The sequence below is a fragment of the Salmo trutta genome, chromosome 18 (assembly GCF_901001165.1).
Source record: "Salmo trutta chromosome 18, fSalTru1.1, whole genome shotgun sequence".
Lineage (NCBI taxonomy): Eukaryota > Metazoa > Chordata > Actinopteri > Salmoniformes > Salmonidae > Salmo > Salmo trutta.
Window position 1 is genome coordinate 15,342,015 of NC_042974.1, and position 20,192 is coordinate 15,362,206.

The 20,192-nt window shown below is 42.2% G+C and overlaps 1 protein-coding gene across 1 annotated transcript; it reads left to right on the plus strand.

Moving 5' to 3' along the window:
• Positions 1 to 3,272: 3,272 nt before the first annotated feature.
• LOC115152878 (peripheral myelin protein 22) lies at positions 3,273 to 17,251 on the plus strand. The gene is made up of 5 exons (XM_029697767.1): positions 3,273 to 3,411; positions 4,037 to 4,128; positions 4,289 to 4,382; positions 13,492 to 13,632; positions 15,478 to 17,251. Exons 2-5 carry the CDS (start codon positions 4,051 to 4,053, stop codon positions 15,636 to 15,638), a joined length of 474 nt encoding a protein of 157 aa, XP_029553627.1. The 5' UTR covers positions 3,273 to 3,411; positions 4,037 to 4,050; the 3' UTR covers positions 15,639 to 17,251.
• Positions 17,252 to 20,192: the final 2,941 nt, after the last annotated feature.

Consider the following 20,192-nt stretch of genomic DNA (forward strand, 5'->3'; position numbering starts at 1 on the left):
ATGACAGGACTACCAGGAGGTAATGTAAACTTGATGACCAGACTACCTGGAGGTAATGTAAACTTGATGATCAGACTACCAGGAGGTAATGTAAACTTGATGATCAGACTACCAGGAGGTAATGTTAGCCTGATGACAGGACTACCTGGAGGTAATGTAAACCTGATGACCAGACTACCTGGAGGTAATGTAAACTTGATGATCAGACTACCAGGAGGTAATGTTAGCCTGATGACAGGACTACCAGGAGGTAATGTAAACCTGACAACGAGACCTCCAGACTAGAGCTCAGAGATTTTAAACTAGTAGATTCAACACATTATGTTTCTCAGACCACACAATATTCACCCAACACCCTCAAACACACAAACACACAAATACTCACAAAATGTGCCACAGATTCTTCTGCGTGCCATTGTACCCTAACACACACCATGTGCCTACAACTTTTCCTGTAAGTGGGTGTACGTTTGAGAGAGACTGCATCTCTATCTCTTTAAATAGCTGGGCAGGCCTTAGCGGTCCATTGTGACACATCTGGACTGTTTCAGAGAGACGGAGGAGAGGGGCAGATAGGGGCCAGGGGAGGTGGTGGTACGGTGATGGTGGGACGGAAGCTGTTGAACTAACTATTAAGGTCCAACAGAGAGGAGCACTTCACACTCTGATGCCATCCCAGGACGTAGGGAGTAACCTAACAAGCAACCTAACCCTCGCCTGACCAGTAGCAACGTTCTCAGTAGTTACCATTTGTCCCTTACTCCTGACCTCCAAGGAAGGAATCCTACCTGGAACCTACTGCTTCACTGTCCATCAATAACCCTCTCTAGGTCTGGAACCTACTGCTTCACTGTCCATCAATAAACCACTGTAAGTCTGGAACCTACTGCTTCACTGTCCATCAATAACCAACTGTAAGTCTGGAACCTACTGCTTCACTGTCCATCAATAACCAACTGTAAGTCTGGAACCTACTGCTTCACTGTCCATCAATAACCCACTGTAAGTCTGGAACCCCACTGCTTCACTGTCCATCAATAACCAACTGTAAGTCTGGAACCCCACTGCTTCACTGTCCATCAATAACCCACTGTAAGTCTGGAACCTACTGCTTCACTGTCCATCAATAACCAACTGTAAGTTCAATGTCCGTCAATAACGCATTATATGCCAAGGTGCATTGAAGAAGTTCTGGCTCGTGGTGGCCCAACGCCCTATTAAGAAACTTTATGTTTGTGTTTCCTTTATTTTGGCAGTTACCTGTAGATCAATCACTGTGAGCTAGTTTGTGACAGAGATGCAATGCTAGACTCTGATCAGCTCCTGACCTGTTAACTGTCTCCCAGCTGGGTTGGCTCTGGGCCTCTGTTAAACAAATGGGGTAATGTAACACTCCCAAGCGGTTGGCACATCCACCCACCCACACACTAACTCTTGTCAGTCTTTTACAAACATTAGCATATATGGGGCTAGAAGGGTGCGCTAAGCAGCTTTTCATTTCAGGCAGTAGTGAGCTACTCTATTATCCTGGTCCCAGATCTGTGTGCTGTTTGGCAAGGCATTGATATGGATATGCTGAATAAACTGATCCGGGACCAGACTAACACTCCTTGGCTCCTCTGGGGCAGTATGATGTCTCCATATCACTGTGTGTGTGTGTGTGTGTGTGTGTGTGTGTGTGTGTATGTGTGTGTGTGTGTGTGTGTGTGTGTGTGTGTGTGTGTGTGTGTGTGTGTGTGTGTGTGTGTGTGTGTGTGTGTGTGTCTGTAGAGTTGCTCTACAAACCTACTGAGTGTGTATTACGTGTCTGTCTGTCACATGCTATGTGTATGACGTCCACCAAACACACACTCTGTATTCAGGGCTAAAACACTGTGTGGTGTCGTCTTCCTTATAGGCCTAATCACTGACCATTGAGTGCTGAAGTGTGTATATTTTATCAGTCTAATCTGGACCACAAAGACCCTTACACGGTAGAATTTCTAGAATATGTATTTCACATGACTGCAGAATTCAGCCTGTCACTCAGGGTGAAGCAGCATCCAGTAGGTCTCAGTGCTGTAGTGTGCTACTGGTTGTTTTAGAGAGAGGTTTTGGTCCGGTTTCTACTCCTGCTGAATGGAGAATCTCCTCCTGAATGGAGAATCTCCAGTCCAGGAAATTGAGTGTAATCTGTGTACAGGAATAAGGCTGCTAAAGTTTTGTTTTGACTCCCCACTGCTCTTCACACCAAAACGAGGCTCTCTGAATTCCGATCATTGCAACACCCATTACTTTATTACCCTGTTATCTGTATCTGCACCTGTACACTTCCCTGTACACAGAGGAGTAGAATCCATGCCTACGGAGGTTAGAACACACTCCCTGCTCCAAGCTGAATGATTCATGTCAAACAGAGGATAACCCCAGATCCTGTCTGTATCTCAAATGGCACCCTAATTCCTACATCCTGCACTACTTTTGACCCAGTTGAATGAGTCATGTCAAACAGAAGATAGGATCTGGGGCTATCCCTGCCCTATCTCTCCTCTCCAGCAGGCCTACATCCCACACCCACTCGTCCACACTTTCACCCATGCTGTGTGATGGGGTGAGTCAATCACAGAGCGGACCACACTGTGGGCTAGCAGCGAGAGAGAGGCTTGTTCCCATTCTGGGAACCAACAATGTTTGTGTGCCTCATTTCCCAGTATTTAATCACTTTGGAGCACTTCCAACATACCTCACTGTACTGTACAGTAAGCTACGTTACATCCACCCGACCTCTCTCAATTTCAACATGAGATAAATGATGAGGTGTATCAAAGTTGTAATAAAGTTCAAAGGCCAACAATAACTAATATTTGACATTAAAAATATATATCTATGTAGCTCATCAGTGTTAACATTTGCATTTGATTTAAGCCTATTCAATATATCACATATCATTATTGACTGGAGTTATCAATTGAATCATGTGCGTGAACTATATACATTTAAATGATAGTTCCATAACATTTAGGTGAAATTATTCTAAGGAATTCCATCCAGAGAGATATTAATACATTATCCTCGACGACAAAAGGTCGTGATCATGGTATCAATGTATCCAAGCAAACAATGTGTCATGAAATAACTTCCAAGCACAGTGAGTGAGTAACTTCCAGACTGCTTTCCCGCTGTGTAATTATGTACTTGACTTCCAAACGATGTATCGGAAATCCTATCACAGAGGGGCACTCCCTGACGTAGCGACGCACCGATGGGCGTTGTTCTTCCATAATGAGATACTTTATAACTGCAGCGCTGCCCTTCATATCAATCTATTCAGAAGAAATTGGAACAGTTGTTGGACTCGGGGAAACTTGCTTTGCGCGCTTTTCGTCGGAAAACCATTTTTGTGGAATTATAGTCACTCTGCAGTCGCACTAAGTAAGTTGTCTTTGCTTCCAACTGTGGTGAACTTTTTCGGTAGATTAAATAATCACATGCGCATGGAATATATGGCACGAACGGAACTCCAAAACGAAGCGGGCTTTCCTCATTACAATTGTCATTACAACATGTTTTAGTTCCAACTGGATCTGCGGTGTTGTGTGAAAAGTGGCCTGTTCTAACCTAGATTGATTTGTTTATCATGCTACATGGAGGAAACAACAACGTGCCTTTTTTAAATTATTTTTCTCATAAAGGAAAGCAGGGAAACTTACTAAGGGTGTGATTAATGCCATGCTACACAAAACATATTGTAGGTATACACTTGTTCATTTCTAGTGGGCATACATAAGTGACTATTACATTTTAAACATGAACAAAATGTTCAGCTAAAATTTACTTCATGTGTATTACAAGTTGAATATCAGCTGGACATAAACACTTTCTCCTTTTAGAACTCCTCTCTCCAATAGACATTCCACTGTGCAGATCAAGTTTCAGAGAAGGCGCTGTTCTGTGTTGAAAGCAGGGTATTGCAAATCCTGCAGTGACACACCCATGTCCCACAGAACTGGAGAGAGACCTTCAGAAACTGACTGCGCATCTTTCTTTTGTCATTTAGCTCCTTCTGACAAGATGCTGCTCCTACTACTGGGAATCGTCATCCTGCACATTGCAGCCCTAGTCCTCCTATTTGTGTCAACAATTGTCAGCGTAAGTAAAGCTCATTATCAATAATTGGTTCTCATTTATGAAAATTAATCAAAACAGTAAAAAAAAAGAGTTTTAAAGCGTTGACATCTCTGATATGTGTAGGGGCTTTCTATTAGGTAGTGTTCTCGTTAATAGCAGCTCTGTGTTGTTTATCCTCTAGGCCTGGACGACAGGGTCCACTAGCAGCTCAGACCTCTGGAATAACTGCTCTACAACCAATGGAGGATACCACTGTGACCTGGCCAACACTGGAGGTAAAATACAGTAAAGACTGACTGTACATCTGCTGCAGTGGCTAGGTTTTTTTCAGAAAGTAATCTCATGATGCTGATGATGCCTCCTATTGTCCAATAGTGAACTTATTTTGAATTTTATACTGTAGATATCTATTTGTAGATCCTATAAATTGGGTATTCTGAATATTAGTGCATTTGACACCAAACTGGTTGAGATTTTCTTGTGTCTTGAGAATAAGTTAAGCACTGTTGGTTGACTGTAAGATCCTAGACAGTAAAACGTGGGAAGACTTGAAGTGGGATTAACAAAAACTGGTTTAGGCCCTGAAAGCCCACTCACACTCCTGTTAACCATGCCCCTAATGGGAATCAGGCTCCAATGAGACCCTACTGCCATCTAGGGGTGAGAATGTGAAACTTTGTATAAATAGTCATGTTGTGACGTCCATATTCAGGCATGTATGGGTCTTTTTTATGGTATTTTAAAGTGTTAGATCTGAGCATGATTTTGTGTGTGAGTGTGCAGCAGACAGGGAGGCCTTGGACAACCCCATACAGAACACGGTGTGCTGACAGCTCTGGTCACACCCATGTATCAGATCCTGTATACAGCGAGATCATTAACAAAACCAGAGACCTAGCAGCTGTGTGTTTTATGTCTGAGACAGATTCAGACAGTCAACAGGGGTTGGAGGGAAACACTGCAACAAGAGCCAATACCATATTAAATTAGTCTACTGCATATCCATATCATAACTTCTATCTTACAATTAGCAGAAACATCAATCACATTCATTTATAAGGCCCTTCTTACATCAGCTGATGTCACAAAGTACTGTATAGAAAACCAGTCTAAAACCCCAAACAGCAAGCAATGCAGGTGTAGAAGCACGGTGGCTAGGAAAAACTCCCTAGAAAGGCCGGAACCTAGAGAGGACCCAGGCTTGAGGGGTGGCTAGTCCTCTTCTGGCTGTGCCAGGTGGAGATTATAACAGAACATGGCCAAGATGTGCAAATGTTCATAGATGACCAGTGGGGTCAAGAATAATAATCACAGTGGTTGTAGAAGGTGCAACAGGTCAGCACCTCAGGAGTAAATGTCAGTTGGCTTTTCATAGCCAATCATTGAGTATCTCTACCGCTCTTGCTGTATCTAGAGAGTGGGAAACAGCAGGTCTGGGACAAGGTCGCACGTCCGGCGAACAGGTCATGGTTCCACAGCCGTAGGCCGAACAGTTTTTAAGCCAGAGCAGCAGCACGACCAGGTGGACTGGGGACAGCAAGGAGTCATCAGGCCAGGTAGTCCTGAGGCATGGTCCTAGGGCTCAGGTCTCAGAGAGGGAGAGAGAGAGATAATTAGAGAGAGCATACTTCAATTCACACAGGACACCGGATAAGACTGGAGAAATACTCCAGATATAACAGACTGATTTCCCCCCCCCCCCCCCCCCCCCCCCCCCCCCGGACACACAAACTATTGTAGCATAAATACTGGAGGCTGAGACAGGAGGGGTCGGTAGACACTGGTCACGTCCAATGATACCCAAGGACAGGGACAAACAGGCAGGATATAACCCCCCCCCACTTTGCCAAAGCACAGGCCCCACACCACTAGAGAGATATCTTCAACCACAAACTTACGATCCTGAGACAAGGCTGAGTATAGCCCACGAAGATCTCCCCCACGGCACGACCCCTAGGGGGGGCACCAATCCGGACAGGAAGATCACGTCAGTTACTCAATCCACTCAAGTGAAGCACCCCTCCTAGGGACGCCATGGAAGAGCACCAGTAAGCCAGTGACTCAGCCCCTGTAAAAGGGTTAGAGGCAGAGAATCCCAATGTAGAGAGGGGAACCAGCCAGGCAGAGACAGCAAGTGCGGTTCATTGCTCCAGTGCCTTTCCTTTCACCTTCACACTCTTGGGCCAGACTACACTCAATCATAGGACCTACTGAAGAGATGAGTCTTCAATAAAGACTTAAAGGTTGAGACAGAGTCTGCGTCTCTCACATGGATCGGCAGACCATTCCATTAAAATTGAGCTCTATAGGAGAAAGCCCTGCCTCCAGCTGTTTGCTTAGAAATTCTAGGGACCCTAATGAGGCCTGCGTCTTGTGACTGTACTGTACATGTAGGTATGTATGGCAGGACCAAATCAGAAAGATGGGTAGGAGCAAGCCCATTTAATGCTTTGTAGGTTAGCAGTAATACCTTGATCAGCCCTAGCCTTAACAGGAAGCCAGTGTACAGAGGCCAGCACAATTTTTTTGGTTGTAGTCAAGATTCTAGCAGCCGTATTTAGCACTAACTGAAGTTTATTTAGTGTTTTATCCGGGTAGCCGGAAAGTAGAGCATTGCAGTAGTCTAACCTAGAAGTGACAAAAGCATGGATTCATTTTTGGACAGAAAGTTTCTTATTTTTGCAATGTTACCTAGATGGAAAAAAGCTGTCCTTGAAACAGTCTTGATATGTTTGTCAAAAGAGAGATCAGGGTCCAGAGTAACACAGAGGTCCTTCACAGTTTTATTTGAGATGACTATACAACCATCAAGATTAATTGTCAGGTTCAACAGAAGATCTCTTTGTGTCTTGTGACCTAGAACTAGCATCTCTGTTTTGTCTGAGTTTAAAAGTAGAACATTTGCCGCCATCCACTTCCTTATGTCTGAAACACAGGCTTCCAGGGAGGGCAATTTTGGGACTTCACCATGCTTCATCGAAATGTACAGCTGTGTGTCATCTGCATAGCAGTGAAAGTTAACATTATGTTTCCGATTGACATCACCAAGAGGTAAGCTATATAGTGAAAACAATAGTGGTTCTAAAACGGAGCCTTGACGAACACTGAAATTTACAGTTGATTTGTCAGAGGACAAACCGTCTACAGTGGCAAACTGATATCTTTCTGACAGATAAGATCTAAACCAGGCCAGAACTTGTCTGTGGTGACCAATTTGGGTTTCCAATCTCTCCAAAAGAATGTGGTGATCGACGGTATCAAAAGCAGCACTAAGGTTTAGGATCATGGGGACAGATGCAGAGCCTCGGTCTGACTCCATTAAAACATGGTTCTAGGGCAATGTAATGCTACTGAACTTGTGTTCAGTAGTTTCATGTATTGCCTTCGAGATCCATTACTAAAGTAGTCTCAAGCCCAACAGGCTGTAGCTAGCTGCCTGGTGATGTCTAAACTGAGTGGGTCGGACTCAGGCCCCAGTGTGTTTTGTTAGAGAGACAGGCAGTGGATTCTCTCACTCGTGTGTTCTGTGAGGAGGTAGGGGTAGAGGGAAGATGGTGGAGTCTACTCACGTGCACGGGGCCAAGCCCGACCCAGCCAATCAGTAGTGTTCAAAGGCTGCTGCAATGCTTTGCTGAGTAATCAGTAAAACGGGTTTGACTGGGTGAGCTGAACATGAGGGTGGGATGGAGGCACCACCGACGGTCACACACACTGGTTGGCTTTTTTATTTTGAATCTTGCTATTAGGAGTAAAAATGTTTATATTCCATGTGGGGATTGGTTTTTGTTTTGCCCATGCTGTTTGCACTTGACCTGCCTTTGCCCCTGAAATGGAATCCAGTCCTTAGTTTTCTATCACTAATTACAGTTAAGCAATGTCCACATCAACTTCTTACTGTATGTTAGTTATTACATGTAATGGACAGAGACCAGCTGGTCTGATCTCTACTGTAGCCACAAGCTGGCACTTCAATCTGTCAGCTGAAGATCACATTAACATGACATGCATAGCAGATATGGCCTTGTGCCTCAGGATAGTCAGGACTCAACAAACTAAGAACAATTCTTCATTTTCCCTCTTGACTTTTTTGTGAAAAATGTCTGTATATTTTGTATAAATTATATAATGTAGAGTACAGTATAACATTTTGTTGTATGGGTATACCCATGGAGCGTAGAATGGAAATAACCTTACACACAAGCATAACGGGGACTCTTATTATGGTAGATATTGTGGGCCCAAAGGACCACACCTCACACCAGGAAATGCGCCATGTCACAGCCTTCTCGTACGAGACAGGAAGAACGGAAGGAAGAGAACATGTCTGTTTATCAACCGTATAGGATATATTTATAGAACCTTGATGTAAAACAAAGTGCCGAACAACAAAGTATCATGCAACATGTGTTCATGTTTAGGCCTATAAATTGTCATATACATTAACGTATCATTAGCCTTACTGTGAGAGTTGATTTGGTTTTATGTAAAGCTTTCATGGATATAAATAGATTGTCATATTGCTATACGGTGGATTGGTTTGATAGTATTGTTGGCTATTTTCTCTGCTCTGGGGTGACACTCTTTGATAACGTCATTGACTCCATCAAACCCTGTTGTTTCCACAAACCTCTCATGACAAGATGTATTAGTTTCCTGGAAAGCTTCAGGTGCATCATGGGAGATGTATAAACAATCTACAAATGGATGTCAACTGAACAAACAGTTATAAATTAGTAAAGTGTCTGCTTGTGGACTGGACTACGTCTGAGCCACAATCATTCATTCATTCATTCATTCATGTTTCTTAACCAATTAGTGATACTAAAGGAGCCTGAGCAGTGTTTCAAACCACTGGATTTGTGATAAATTAAATGCTGGTTAAAAACAAGCATGCACAGTAAGTTTGGCACCTGAGAGATTACTGAGACATGGAGGATGCATGGTGTATACTGGAACCTTATCTTCCTACTTGACTATGGTCCAGTGTCCTTAGTATCCAATGGGGGCATGCAGGTCTGTATTTGTGTTTATTAAGGATCCCCATTATTTCCTGACAAGGCAGCAGCTACTGTTCCTGGGGTCCAAAAAAATGAAGGCAGTTATGTAATGTTTTTTTGTAATACATTCAACAGATTTCACAACTCATTAAGTGTGTGCCCTCAGGCCCCTACTCTACTACCACATATCTACAACACAAGATCCATGTGAACATGTATGCGTCTGTACCTACATTTGTGTTGCTTCACAGTCCCCACTGTTCCATAAGGTGTATTTTATTTTTTTATGTTTGAAATCTAATTTTGCTACTTCCATTTGTTACTTGATGTAGAATAGATTTCCACGTAGTCCAATAATGCATTTTTGTTTGGCTCTGTAGAGGTAAATATTTTGGTAGAGCTCCAGCAGAAAACAACATGTTGTGGCATGGGTAGTGACAGCAGCAGACACAGCTAAACATGAAGTGAAAGGGAGAGAGACGTGAGAGATGGCTTTGGAGAGCTAGAGAGGAAGAGCTAGATGGAGAGATGCCTTAGGAAACCTGAGAGTGGATGCAGGCTGCATGCATGACCCTCTGACAAGAAATAGAGCTTCATGGAAGTCCAGGCATTCCAGACATAGTGCTGTGGTTGTACCGCTAACAGAGTGGTGGGGGGATATATCTGTCAGTGGCATGTATTCATGGATGCCAAGGGAAGCCTGGCTTCCACAAAAAATTTACCAAGGATAAAAACACACAATCATTTCTTTCATCTATGTTTCATAAATATCCTTCAAATCGCAAGAGACAATGTATCTCACCAGAGAAAGCATCCAAGTGAATGAAACAGCACCCTCCTGTCTGTCTGTGTAGCCCATCTCAGCTGTGCTGTGAATGGTCCTGGCGCACCAAAGTGTCAAGGGAAGCCACTGGATTTGGCTTCACAGCAATGGCATCACTTTAGAAGCCAAACGTCATTGACAAAAAAAACTTGAATTGTTGCATCTTGTGTTGTCCTCCGGTGACTAGCTAGCTAAAAGGGATTTGTACTTGTGGTTTTACATAATTCTCTGTACTGGCCAATGATTATAACAGCAATTCTGATCCAATCATTAATGTATACATTGTGCCCCTGGCTTGAGAGGATGGAAGTTCAACAGGTAGCTAGATGTAGAAGGCTAATGTTAACTAGCTAACTAGTTGCCCATGAAAGGAAGTTAGGCTAGCGAGCAAGCATTTTAGCCTAGGACAACAAACACAGTGTGTGCTGTATGACAGTCATAGACCGTTTAGGCAACATGAAAGAGGATGGCATTGGCGTTTCTCTACAAGTAGGGTGAGTCAACATTTTTGCACACACAAATCAGTTTCATGGACAGCCTCATAGTTAGCATACATTGATTGGACTAAATTGATTTTGATATCTTTTAGTTGTCACTGTATTAGACTAAGCATGTTGAAATTATGCTGGATAAATGGAGGCAGCGCCTGTTTTCTTTGCATCTTGCGGTAACTCTCCGTGGTTATAAATCAATAGTTTAGTATTCCGAAATTTCGGATACATTAATGATTGATCAGAATCGCTGTTATAATCACTGGCCTGTACAGAGAATTATGTAAAACCACAAGTCCAAATCCCTTTTGGATACACTAACTTGCTTGACACTGCTGTAGGCCATGTTACATGCAATATGCTTTGTGGACTTCACCGGACAGAGGTTGCTCTCCAGTTTTGTGATGAAACAAAGGTGTGGATGAATTTATTCTGCCACTGTCTTAATGTCTCGGCCTTAGTTCATATGCTTTGCCTCCGTGATATATAGGCCTAACAGGGTATAGAGCAAACAGCACAATTATCACAACACCGGTTGTAATATGGCTCCCCCAGTGATATTTATATTTTATTTTTATTTTTTACCCACGCAACGCTACTGCTCAAAGTCCTTGGCTGTCATTTCAGGTTACTATAATGGGTTAACAGGGCTTTCTGTGCTGTTGTAACCTGGCCTTAGAACAGTAGATACAGTAACCAGACCATCAATATCTTATACAATGGCTTAAGGGCTTCTTTGTATTATTGAGTAGGCTACAATGCATTCAGGAACAGGATACCTAGGTACCATTTATTGTGGATGACATTCGCATGGAAATGTAATCAGCATAATACAAAAAATCCCTGTAAAATCAGTAATTTTAAGCTAGACATCTGTTTTTTGCATTGGATACTTCTCAATCCCCGCATCCACAGATGTTGCATCTACGGTGAAAGGTGACAGAGCTAGAGTTGTGGTTGTCAGACCATGAGACTGGCCGCTACAGATTGTTTTTCGGGCTAACGGTTTGGCCTATGGAAAAATGAGACTCTCACGAACACATTCTCCATTTCTCTACAACCCCCACAAGCATATTGGCTGTACCGACTTCAGACAAGTCCCTGTCTGCCAAGTTCTGTCTGTTTGGGCTACACACGTATATGACCCCTCTGTGCAAAGGTGAGACTCTCTCTGTTTTGCTCTAGGATACCCATAAGATTCATCTGAATGTCCCCTGGTACCAGTTGGAAAAAGTTAATGGAAGTGTATATATGGACACTGTATAGTGCCAAAAATAAGGGGTTAAATACGTGTAAAAAATAAATGTTTCCTGTTCTTATATTTCTCAGATCTAGGACAGACACTTCAGAGAACTTTCTTTTGATATTTGTTGGGTGAGATCCTTTACATGTTCCATGTAGTGAATATGTTATTCAGTGGTTTGTATGGGCTTTAAAAAAAAAATAGAATCATAAAAATTGATTCTTCAAGGGGTCTTGAAAATCAAATAGCAAAATGATCCTTGGTATGACCTTATTAAAACAATTCCATACAGCTTAGTAGAACCCCCTCCCCTGGCTTAGACTTTTATGGTTAAGTATTCCAGGTAACTAAACAAGGCTTATTCCCTGTCATTTCACTGATCTCCATTCTCATTAGTCGTTTCTTTAGTGTTGCAAACTCTGCATGATTCGATTACCATGTTGCTGTAAATAGAAAGTGAAGTCTAATGCATATATCCATAAGATTCCAATTCATACAGTTGAAGTTGGAAGATTACATACACTTAGGTTGGAGTCATTAACCTGTTTTTCAACCCCTCCACACTTTTTTTTGATAACAAACTATAGTTTTGGCAAGTCGGTCAGGACATCTACTTTTGCATGACACAAGTCATTTTTCCAACAATTGTTTACAGACAATTATTTCACTTATAATTCACTGTATCACAATTCCAGTAGGTCAGAAGTTTACATACATTAAGTTGACTGTCCCTTTTAAACAGCTTGGAAAATTCCAGAAAATGATGTTATGGCTTTAGAAGCTTCTGATAGGCTAATTGACATAATTTGAGTCAATAGGAGGTGTACCTGTGGATGCATTTCAAGGCCTACCATCAAACTCTGTGACTCTTTGCTTGACATCATGGGGAAAATCAAAAGAAATCAGCCAAGACCTCAGGGGAAAAACAACTGTAGCCCTCCAAGTCTGGTTTATCCTTGGGAGCAACTTCTAAACGCCTGAAGGTACCACGTTCATCTGTACAAACAATAGTACGCAAGTATAAACACCATGGGACCATGCAGCCGTCGTACTGCTCATGGAGGAGATGCGTTCTGTCTCCTAGATATGAACGTACTTTGGTGCGAAAAGTGCAAATCAATCCCAGAACAACAGCAAAAGATCTTGTGAAGATGCTGGAGGAAACGGGTACAAAAGTATCTATATCCACAGTAAAACGAGTCCTACATCGACATAACCTGAAAGGCCGCTCGGCAAGGAAGAAGCCACTGCTCCAAAACCGCCATTAAAAAGCCAGACTACGGTTTGCAACTGAACATGGGGACAAAGATCGTACTTTTGGAGAAATGTCCTCTGGTCTGATGGAACAAAAATAGAACTGTTTGGCCATCGTGACCATTATGTTGAGGAAAAAGGGGATGCTTGCAAGCCGAAGAACACCATCACAAGGCACACACTATTTAAAATTCTGCCCCACTGGAATTGTGTACAGTGAAATAATCTTGTCTGTAAACAATTATTGGAAAAATGACTTGTCATGCACAAAGTAGATGTCCTAACCGATTTGCCAAAATCTATCTTTTTTTTAACAAGAAATTTGTGGCATGGTTGACAAACGAGTTTTAATGACTCCAACCTAAGTGTATGTAAACTTCTGACTTCAACTGTATAGACTGCATAGCCATGTATAGTCCATGTATCCTGTGTGTTCCTCTGTAGCTCTGCGTTGCATTATGCCTAAGAACAGCCCTTAGCCGTGATGTGTTGGACATGCACACCTCCCCCTCGGTCCTTATTGCTTAAATATATTATGTATAATTGACTGACAATCTCCCCCTCTCTTCCCTGCAGAGTGGATCCAGGCGGTACAGGCCCTGATGATCCTGTCCATCATCTTCAGCTTCATCTCTCTCTTCCTGTTCTTCTGTCAGCTCTTCACCCTTACAAAGGGAGGCCGCTTCTTCCTCACTGGAGTCTTCCAGATCCTCGCCAGTAAGTTCCCATTATTCCTGTCATTCAGGAAAAACTCAACTGAAACAGACCTATTCAGAAGTTTACACTATAAAGGGTCCTAAAGCTTTACTGTATAGGTCCTAAAGCTTTTTGTTGTATTCAAGCAATACACCAGCAGTTCACTAAACATCCAGACCACGCACCCTCCGCACCTGAGTGGACTTTCACAGAAAGTGTTTCAACAAACAGCTTCTGCATTGTCTGTCAGTGCAGTGATATTGTCTGTGTCAGTTGAATAGGGTCTATTGTATTCTGCCACCTCTTCTGGTCTCGTGTCCACCATTGGCAGCTCTTTCTAACCTCCCAGGTTGGCACGGTAGACCATACCCTTCTTTGGACACTGTGTTAACAAACCTCCAAACGAGCTTCAACGCCATACAACACTCCATCCGTGGCCTCCAACTGCTCCTAAATGCTAGTAAAACTAAATGCATGCTCTTCAATCGATCGCTACTCGCCCGACTAGCATCACTACTCTGGACGCTTCTGACTTAGAATATGTGGACAACTACAGATACCTAGTAGTTTGGCTTGACTGTAAACTCTCCTTCCAGACTCACATTAAGCATCTCCAATCCAAAATTAAATCTAGAATCAGCTTCCTATTTCGCAACAAAGCCTCTCTCACTCATGCTGCCAAACATACCCTGGTAAAACTGACTATCCTACTGATCCTTGACTTCGGTGATGTCATTTACAAAATGGCCTCCAACACCATACTCAGACTATATCCAGTTTGCTATCACAGTGCCATCCGTTTTGTCACCAAAGCCCCATATACTACCCACCACTGCGACCCCATATACTACCCAAACCCACTGGCTCCAGGTCATCTATAAGTCTTTGCTAGGTAAAGCTCCGCTTTATCTCAGCTCACTGGTCACCATAGCAACACCCACCCATGGCGCGCTCTCCAGCAGGTATATTTCACTGGTCTCCCTCACTATCTTTAACCTGTTAGCATCAGCTATCAGAGCAGCTTACCGATCGCTGCAGCTGTACACAGCCCATCTGTAAATAGCCCATCCAACTACCTACCTCATCCCCATATTTGTTTTGGTTTTTCTGCTCATTTTTTCACACCAGTATTTATACTTGCACATCCTCATCTGTACATATCACTCCAGTGTAAATTGTACATTTCTTCGCCACTATTGGCTTATTGCCTTACGTCCTTACTTCATTTGCACACACACTATACAGATTCTTCTATTGTTATTGACTGTACGTTTCTTTATCCCATGTGTAACTCTGTTGTTTTTTGTCGCGCTGCTGTGCTTTGTCTTGGTCAGGTCGCAGTTGTAAATGAGAACTTGTTCTCAACTGGCCTACATGGTTAAATGAAGGTGAAATGAATTAAATTTAAATGCCAGTGGGCATAGACACTCACACGTGGGAATGTCATGACTAGAAATGTAGGGGGTGAACAACAAACCACTTAACATCAACACAGAGACCGTGTCATGCCAGTTTACAGTGGGCAGGGCTGGGTTCTCTTGTAACTTGGAAGCAGGCCAGGGCTCTAGATGAGGAAGTGAGGAATCTAACAGAGGCATGTTTGTAGTTCAATAGGAACCATGACAGTGTGACACAACAATTGGCTGGGGGAATCCATTTGGGAAGCATGGACCCAACTCACCTCACCTCTCCTGCTGCCCAACATGGTTCATACTAGGACAACTTCCATGAAGCATTGCAGATTGTGATGATGGTGTGACACACAAGAATTTGATCTTAAGAATTTGACCCCCTCCCCTTCATCTCCTCTCCTCCCCCTTCTCATATTCTCTCCTCCTTCTCTTCTCATATTTTCCTCTCCTCTAGGTCTGTTTGTGATGAGTGGAGCAGTGATCTATACGGTGATGAGCCCTAAATGGGTGCCTGATTCCGAGGCCTTCGGCTGGGCCTACATCATGGCCTGGGTGGCCTTCCCTCTGGCCCTGATCAGCGGACTCATCTATGTCATCTTGAGAAAACGGGAATAAGACCCTTGTCCCCTAACCTCCACCCCGCTCTCAGCATTAACAATCCCCCCCCCCCCCCCCCCCCCCCCCCCACCCAGGAGAGTAAGGCCAGAAGCTTGAGGACTGGTTTATCTGACTGGGTCCACAGCCGTCTTCACCCAGGTCTGCATCGTACTGAGAGGTAACACATGATGAAACAATACTGTCAGAATTTGAAGCTGTATATAGTATCTATGGTTTAAAGTCTATTTATAACACTTTTTACATATGTGTACATAGTATTGTTGTGTTGCTCCGTCAGATATTCAGACAAGCTTTGTTTTAGCTGATAAATATGTTTGTAATGATGAAATAATTAGACGCTGTGTTGCTGTAAACCACCAAAAGATGAATACAACAAGTTTTTGAACAGTTTTCACCAAAGTGCATGTATAAAATAGAGAGCTAGAAGGATTTTGTCTGAGCTTGCTTTACAAAAACTAAAAGTGGTAACATCCAAATAATGGCTTAGATGTTTTAACTTTTTTATTTTTTTGAAAAGATTTCAATAAAGATGGTGCTATGTATTTACCATTCCTATTACTGATAGCCATTTTCATTTAGTCAAATGACTTGACTTATGAAGTAACTATAAACGTCAGGGTGAGAAGTAGACTTCAATGTAATGTCCATGTGCCTAACTGCTTCTGTTTATAGAGAAATTATTTAGATTTGTTTTTAAATAAAAGCTTTAGGAAAAACAGTCAACTGTGATTGTTCAGCTAAAAGGAGCGTTGGAGTTTTTTGGTTGGAATGTCAGTATTAGACGTCTTGCCATTGTTCCATTTTATTTCCTCTGTTTTAGACAGTTCAAGGATGGAGAATGAGAGAAATGACTGCATTGACTTAGATCTTGGTTGTTGTCTTCTCTCTCACTGTAAGGCAATGCCATGTTCATCTGTTTGTATTTATAGCATATTGGACAGAGTACTGTAACAACTAGTAGGGCATTGCAGCCAGATCAAAATTGATACATTTTATATATGATTATATAGATATTTCAAACAAGGTCAAGCAAGCTCTGAGGCAGCGTACTCCTACCTGATCAAGGCAGAATAGAGGACATGATTTATGATTTCTAGTATTAGCCTTGCCATGTGGGAGAAAATGGACAGAGGTCTGCAGTTATGATACAAATGTTCCGTTTCACTTTTGAAGTTTGACAAGCTGCAGTTTCTGCCACACTGAAGTACATGACTTGTTTTCTTTATCATGTTAATAACATGTCTTTGACTATCTAGTATGTAGACTTAATAAAACAAACCAAATTGAAAACATTTACCTACGGGGGATTTCTATGCATTTCACTACTTTATTTAGTGTATTCCTCTTCATCACAGCATAACACGACTAACCCCACATAGCGCTATAGTCAAGACCATTGATTAATGTTGAACTGCATGTAGCTATTTAGCCATTTACAATGTTAATAGCTATGTTTAAATGGTCCAGTGTCTGCCTTGAACAGTATGGTAAACTACTGAAGAGAGGAAGTAAAAATGTACAGTGCATGAAAGAGTGTAATGTGGGATCTCTTCCTGTATTTGGTTGGTCTTAGATAACTGTGTGTTATTAAAGAGAATGCAAATTCTGAACTCTCGCTCTGTGGCCATAATATAATGATACCTGCACTAAGAGCTCGGTTCAGTTCGAGAAAAAATTTATGACAATGTAATGAGACTTTTTACTTCATGCAGATTTCTCCCATCAAATAGCCTAACCTAAATGGCACTCAATCAAATAAAAAAAATGAGCTGTCACATTAACTAACAGACAAGACAGGTCAAAGTAAAATGGACAATATGGAATGGACAATCACGATTGTTGTCCAGGAGTTTTCACCCCATTTGTCATGATCAGTGGTTTCAAGTTTGTCCATTTTTAACAAGCTGATCATAGTGAAAAATAAAATACTTCTGCATTTCCCACTGTGTAAACACGTTGCACACTACAGACCCTTGTTCGATTCGTGGCTGTATCCCAACCGGCCGTGATTGGGAGTCCCATAGGGCGGTGCACAATTGGCCCAGCGTCGTTAGGGTTTGGCCGCGGTAGGCTGTCATTGTAAATAAGAATTTGTTCTTAACTGACCTGCCTAGTGTTAAAAAAAAGAATCCATTGTGGGCCGACATGGTAGGCTACACCCCAGTAAGCACGAGCCAACGTCTTTTTTTTGGCCCTGTCCGGGCTTTATTTTATTATTTTTTTAAAATGTTTTTACCAATGGTAGGCTTACCAGATGGGCATTCTTAAAATTCAATTTCAGACAACACTGTATGCTACACCTCAGTAAGCATGTGACTGATTGACATGACTGATCTTAAACAATTTAGGATGTTTCTTCACCCTGTTCTTTTTTGTTTTGTTGCTAAAAGGTTTTTTAAAATGTTTTGCATTGATAGAATAGTCAAATTGTAAACTGCTGATTTTAAACATATTTGGTTTTGATTATCTAGCCCTCCAACTAGGGTTGTAAAATGTGTAGAAATCCCAGTTGAAGGATTTACTCATTATTCCCTCCTATTGCCAGAAGTCTTGCAACCTCGATTTCTGGAAAATGTTGGAATTTTGGGAAAGTTACCAGAATTTTGCAACTATACCAACATCATACAGTATCACCATCAGTCACTTGCCCAATAGGGAAGTGGTCAGATGATGCAGATGCTATGCTACAGAACGGTTTTTCTAGGACCGACTGGAAAATGTTCTGAGATTCATCCAATGGAATTGAGTATACCTCCTCAGTCACTGGCTTCATCAATAAGTGCATTGATGACGTCGTTCCCAGAGTGACTGTACATGCATATGCCACAGCTACTTTCAGGTCTCTCCAGAGATGTTCATGGCTGGGCCACTCAAGGACATCCAGAAACTTGTCTTGGCTGTGTAATTAGGGTCGTTGTCCTGTTGTAAGGCGAACCTTCACCCCAGTATGAGGTCCGGGGCACTCTAGAGCAGGTTTTCATCAAGGATCTCTAATTTGTTCCATTCATCTTTAACTCGATCCTGACTAGTCTCTCAGTCCCTGCCGCTTAAAAAAAACATCCCCACAGCATGTTGCTGCTTCCACCATGCCTCACATTTCTTCCATTTTAAGGAGGGTGGATGCCACTGTGTTCTTGGGGACCTTCAATGCTGCAGAAATGTAGATGCCCTTCCCCAGATCTGCGATTCAACGCAATCCTGTCTGAGTTCTACGGACAATTTCTTCGAACTCATGGCTTGGTTTTTGCTCTGACATGGACTGTCATCTGTGGAACATTATATAGACAGGAGTGTGCCTCTCTCCAAATCATGTCCAATCAATTGCATTTATCACAGGTGGACTCCAATCAAGTTGTTGAAACATCTCAAGGATGATCAATGGAAACAGGATGCACCTGAGATCAATTTCAAGTCTCATAGCAAAGGGTCTGAATACTTATGTAAATACAGTATTTCTGTTTTTTCTATTTGAAATACATTTGCAAAAAGTTCTAATTACCTGTTTTTGCTTGCTCATTATGGGGTATGGAGTGTAGATTGATGATCCAGTTTTACTTTATCGATTTTAGAATAAGGCTGTAACGTAACAAAAGTTCAAGGGGTCTGAATACTTTCCGAATGCACTGTATTTAGGTAAGGGAAGACCCCCCCCCCCCCATGAAATGGACAAAAATGAATGGCATCTTATTGCCATTGGGCGAAACACAATCGATCGCATATACAACTCAAATGGACAGCAATTCATTCAAAGCTTGTGTCAGAGCAAAAATCCCAATGATGGCAAACACGCTCCACCGTAAATTTTCATTTTGCTAATGGACATAGACGCAAAGGTCAACATTTTCAAAAATGTATCACCCTCTAAAAAAGTGCTTTCTGGACCGTTTCTTTTACATTTCTTGTCAATTATACATATATAACAACCGTATGAACATACCTTTGTCTTGTTTTATTGAGTTGTCCATAAGGCCTATGTTCTGTCCATTTGCAATATATGACCATAGAAAAGTCAGTGAACCATGGCCAAATGTCATAAGACGTGTCCAAATGCCATATGTGTTGAAAGTGCCAAATCAGGATGTTATGTCCATTTGCCATATATGATCATAAGAAGTCAGTTTCTTAACCCAAAAGTCAGTGAACCATGTCCAAATGGCATTTACACTGACCAAATGATCTCACTGTTAAGCCCTGAATCAACCTAGAAGGTCTATTTGTTTGATGAGGGAGAAGTGGGACTCCGTTTTTCAAAATTAAAAAAAATAAAATAAATGACCAGGGGTGCCCTCTATTGGTTGGGAACGGGTGTCCTTGAAAGAGCTATCGGACAAACTTTAGGGTCTGTATCTATGGGACGAGGCGGTTTCAATGCACCTAATCTTGTGACTCTGGGACTTTTATAAATGTTGTCATTTTTGCGATGGTCAAAATGAATTGAAGTCATTGCAAATGTACCAGGCTGTTTCTCGGGCTGACAACCTTCTAGAGCAACATAACGCACCGTGCACAACCAACTTAAGCTCTAAAACATGTATATAAAGTTTCAGAGCT

Coding starts and splice junctions, on each gene's coding strand:
- LOC115152878 (XM_029697767.1), top strand. CDS start 4,051: ATGCTGCTCCTACTACTGGGAATCGTCATCCTGCACATTGCAGCCCTA. Junction 4,129..4,288: donor TTGTGTCAACAATTGTCAGC/GTAAGTAAAGCT, acceptor TTTATCCTCTAG/GCCTGGACGACAGGGTCCAC. Junction 4,383..13,491: donor TGACCTGGCCAACACTGGAG/GTAAAATACAGT, acceptor TCTTCCCTGCAG/AGTGGATCCAGGCGGTACAG.